The sequence below is a fragment of the Montipora foliosa genome, chromosome 9, assembly GCF_036669935.1.
Source record: "Montipora foliosa isolate CH-2021 chromosome 9, ASM3666993v2, whole genome shotgun sequence".
NCBI classification, from domain to species: Eukaryota; Metazoa; Cnidaria; class Anthozoa; order Scleractinia; family Acroporidae; genus Montipora; species Montipora foliosa.
In genome coordinates this window covers 11,852,271-11,857,270 of record NC_090877.1, presented here as the reverse complement: position 1 = coordinate 11,857,270, position 5,000 = coordinate 11,852,271, and the positions used below count along the sequence as shown (strand labels likewise).

The 5,000-nt window shown below is 38.9% G+C and overlaps 1 protein-coding gene across 1 annotated transcript in view; it reads left to right on the top strand.

The window, feature by feature from the left end:
• LOC137971448 (interferon-induced very large GTPase 1-like) overlaps positions 1–5,000 on the top strand; it is a 15,575-nt gene that overhangs the window by 8,015 nt on the left and 2,560 nt on the right. Inside the window, exons 4-5 of the mRNA XM_068818275.1 lie at positions 4,169–4,568; positions 4,708–4,758. Of these exons, the coding sequence (XP_068674376.1) occupies positions 4,169–4,568; positions 4,708–4,758 (451 nt within the window). The remainder of the gene's footprint in view (positions 1–4,168; positions 4,569–4,707; positions 4,759–5,000) is intronic.

Sequence of the window (5,000 nt, the reverse complement as noted above, 5' to 3'; positions counted from 1 at the left end):
AAAACGGAGCACTGATGGAAATGGGGGGGGGGGGGGGGAGGTAAAATGAGCGCTCCGTTGGCTTCCTGGGAGCATACCCTCGCTCTATAGAGGGTAAAGAAACTACCCACGTTAAGTAAGGTGTAGTACCTTTATCTTTACACGCTGGAATGTTGCGTAACAGAATAAAAAGTGATGTTCGTCGATGTTTACTTATTGGCGCGGAAACTAAAGATATGGTCTTTCGAAGAACGAGAAACTCAGTCTCTTAACCCTTTGGTTGTAACCACTAAAAATGTAATGCACGAATTATTTTGTCAGTACACTTCCAGCATCAAAACAAGTCCACAAGTTATCCGTTCGTCACGCAAGCAATAAACTGATGCCGTAGATGGTCAATCTTATTTTTTATGTCTGATAGGGGACTGAAACAGTTTTACGTGTAAGACATAAGTGGTTTTCCGTAAGTTTCTCCGTATTTGCCTCACACCCTAACAAATTATCAGTACGGAAACGAAACACTATTTATTCTTGAAATAGCTTCTTGTTTATACATAATTGTTGCATAAATTAAATTTGGTCGAGAACGTAAAAATTCACTTAAATGCGCATTATATAAGCTTATAAAGTAATATTGCTGGCTTCCCAAATTAACTTCATTTTACACCAGAACTGACTAAACAACCTGTCATCGTTATGAAAACTACTCCCATATCAAATTTCAACCCACGCATACAAATTAGTTAATATTTTAATACACAACACGATGAATCTACAAAGGCAGAAGAATCTTACAAAAACCCTTTCCAGCCTAATTTTTATTGAAACAAACAACATATTTGCTGTTAGAGGCAAGAAAAGCCTTTCCTATTTTATTCCGTTCGTGCAAACAAGAAACACACTCCGTGTCAAAAAACATTCGCAGCTAAATAAATTTCTATGAGTATAGAATTAAAGACTTACGTTATCGGTCTAGGCTTAAAACACTTTGAGTGCGAAAGAAATTCGAGAAGGAATTGCACAAACATTATTACTTTAATAGTATAGCATTCGGCTCCGTTTTTGGACTTCGGACTCTTTATTCATTTATTTATTTATTCATTTATTTTATTTTTATTGTTATAAACCACGGACGACTAAGCGATAGAGCGATGGCGAAATAAGTATTAAACAATTGTGTGCGTGACCGGATTTTCGTTGCATGCAATGCAATATCCGGTCATTGTATGCCAATAACACATCTTATCGGGCTAATTATTGGGTTACGTTTATACAAACGTTGGCCATGTAGCACTCATATTTTAAACAGAGTTAACTGAATAAAGTGTAATGTGAAGGGTTCAATTCCCACCCTGGTCAGAGTTTTTCTCTGTCCTTGTGTGGGCCCATTTCCATCAGTAGGGCTAACGCTCACATGGTTTATATGGGATATTAATCTAGCACTTCACATTACACTCTATTCAGTTAACTCTTTTTAATTATTGGGTTGCCATATGGCAATCGGAAAAGTTGCGCAATTGGGTCTTTCCTGTCACTCCCCTGCTAAGTATTGTTTTTGTGGCTGGATTCTTCTGTACGTATCTATGGTAGGTTTCAGCAGGAGTCCATCTGGAGCGTGCAACTTCCATACATCGTCTGTGAAACGGCGTTTTCACTAGTAGGTTTATTTTTAGACTAGCCCTTCCCGCGAATTAGGTCAAAAAACAAAGGCAGTTCCGGTTCGGTGACCCTATGACGTCAGCTTAATTTCTTATAATTGGTCATCGGGCTCCTGTGGGAGTCTTATTCGCGGGAAATTCAATCTAAAAACAAATCGGTGTGTGAAAACGCCGTTACACGAACAATGTAGAGTTGTAGGCTCATGGTCATGGGTTCCTGGTTTCAGGGGATAGTATAAATGTGTACATTTTATCCGGTGGACAAAGTATAATATTTAATTAACCTGCAATGGCTTCGAAGTTGATGTAACGCGAATGGCGTTTGGTGGATCTTTAAACAAAAAATACCTTTATAGAACTCAAAAATAGAACGTCAATTCGAAACAAGACAGTCGGTGAAAAAGAAACATCTGGCCCCAGTTGTTCAACCGATAGATAGCGCTATCCGCCGGATGAATCATTATCCAGTGGAATGATAAGTCATAGCAAAACCAATTGCTATATCCACTGGATAGGGATTTATCCGGTGGATAGCGTTATTCACGTTTTGAACAACTGGGACCTGGAATTTTCAAAGCGACGAATAATGGAATTTGACAACAATCGCGGTCGTCCACGAGTGATCTGTATTTCTAAATATTTTACTAACTTTTATGTTATGTACAACACTGAAACCAAATGGCAAATTCTGTGGTAAAAATATCGAACACCTTGAATGCATCTGTGTTATCTCTGTTGTCTGGCTATTTATATTCATTTGCACTGAACTCTGCACGGTCTTCAGGTAAAAGAAAATTGGAAAAATAATTGGAAATGTGACTAATTATTGACAGTCAATATTATTTGAAAGAAAGCTCGTTGCCTATTTTATGCTTCATTCATCAAGGAAAACGTTCTGCAGAAAAGGGTTTAGGGTTACCTAAAAACTAAACTCCAGAACTCCGGTGAGAATCCAAATATCCAAATGTAATAACCCTTGGTCAGTATACTGAGACGGAATTACAAATATAAAAAATTGAATTGAACACTCTACAAGAATTAAAAGTTTGTCCTGTTACAGAACTAGCTAGAAGAGAACGTATAAACCTCATGACTCATAAGAGCAGTTAAACAATACGTGAAGAACAAAAAGATGGAGTGGATTCGGCGCCTACGTGTATAATTTTTCTTGAGTGCGTGTCCCCGTGAACGGTAGCGATCAAAAATATAGTGGAATGGTGCCACAATATTAAAACCAAGTACTCCCGACTCCTAGATGGAACAGATGATAATATGATAACTAACAAACTGTGGGCCTTATTCGCGCGGCGGCCATATTGGCCATATATTCGGTGAATTGTTGTTTTAGTATATACTAAAACGATTACAACGATTACAATATTTTCGGGCGCAAATCCCGCGCAAGTTGCTCGGAAGTGAAAAGAAAGGATATTCGGCGTTTGAGTAGCCAATCAGAGCCCGCCTTCAACGCTCTCCACCGTCATACCGTATACTAATAACGTTTACATGTATAAGGTATATTGGGGTATATATAGAGTATATTAATATAAGGTGTATATAAGAACGTTTATAGGACTTTGTAACATAGCTTGAATAAAACGCGCGTTCTGATTGGCCAATTGGTCATGTACCATTTTCCCATGGGTGCACGCCCGCTGACGACAGCTGACGAGCAATCTAACTTTCCGAGATTGTGGAAAGAAGAAAATGCCATCACTAGCACATCAGTCCTAATTTTCCAAGACATATTTTCCTCCTCTTAGAATAGGGGTGAACCTATACAGAGCTCAAAATAGAAAGATATAGCCCTAAAGATTAATCAGCAGTGGAAAAGGAGGATTGAAGGTTTTAAAGCGACGAAAGAGCGTTTCGTGTTTGTACTGCTTTGATTTCCGAAACACAATCTGAACTCTCATCAAGTATTGAAGCCGAATCGCGGAATTGAAATGGATTTTATGATGCTACAGGAAGGTAAATTGTGTTTTGGGATGTCAATTTTCTTTTTGAGATTTATTTCATCGGCCATTTGAGTTGCGGACGATCATATGGAAACCAGGCTTTACACTGAATTAGTTGCATAATGATAGACGAAATTGTTCATTAATCATAGCTGTTGCATTATTTCTTTATTATTATTATTTTTTTGACATTGACATTTGGCATTGAACTGAACAAACCCCAACTTAATCAACCGCAAAGGCTTTCTACCTTTGGGGCTTTCAGACCATTGCCTAATTTATGCAACTCTTAATCTTAAGCTCAAAAGGCCGCCTTCAAACGTGATAAATGTTAGAAACTACAAACAGTTTCAGGTTGATCAATTCCGGGCTGATATTATAGCTGCGCCGCTTCAAGAAGCTCAGGTGTTCGAGGAAAAGGATGATGTTCTATGGGCATCTATCGTTAGATAAAGGATATGATGATGATGATTAGATTTGCAACGTGATGGTGTGTGGGAAATGGGATAGCTTCAACGTTCTCTTTCAGGACTCACTCTGTAAGACTGTCTGTCCTTGTGCACTTGGTTGCAGGATAAATACACCTGTCCATTCTACCCTATCAAAGGAAAAGAGTACAGGGTTGAAGAAGAATTATGCATTGATTTGGCAAATGAAGGAGTTCCTGACCAGGCCACTGAAGTCATTGTTTACGCTACAATTTCAATGATGCAGGCTGATGACCTTCCTAAGATGGAGGCAAAGGCTTTCGAGGAGTTGTTCACGTGGGCTGTCTTCAATTCACCTGAGTTGCAGGTATTGTCACAAAATCGTCGTGAGGTTGAACTGATCCTAAGCACCAAGAGTCCTAATGGCGTGATTGAGAGAAATGTCTTTTGCCGTGGTGGTAAAGGAGTGAAGTCTTGCAATTCAGAAAACATTTCACTTCCTGTACCATGCAATGGCGATAGAATAGTGCGAATCTTTTTTAAAGGTCAGTTCACGTCACTTGATAAGGCCTTTGTACAAATTGCGGGTTATTACCGCAAGTGATAAAACGTACCGTTAAACCCTTAGCGGTTCCACCTCTTATTGACGCTGGGATTCAAGGGTAATTTTTTTTCCATTTGCAGTTTGTTATAGATGTCTTTGCTCCGTTATCGTGAGCACAAGTTTTATATATGGTAAGATTTCAGCTGATATAAAAGAGTGATATATAATTGATCGCGAGGGGCCGGGATACGAACTTTATCCTCTCGTACTTATGGTATATCTCACGAGTGAGCGCAGCGTGGCAACCTATTCTAAGTATTACAAGCTAAGAGTTATTCTTAAGGGATTTTTTCGTGTTGAAACTAGGTAAGCAGAAGGGCTGTAATTCTTTTTGATGGAGTGCGGATAAAACGTTAGTTTACGTGAGTGCTGA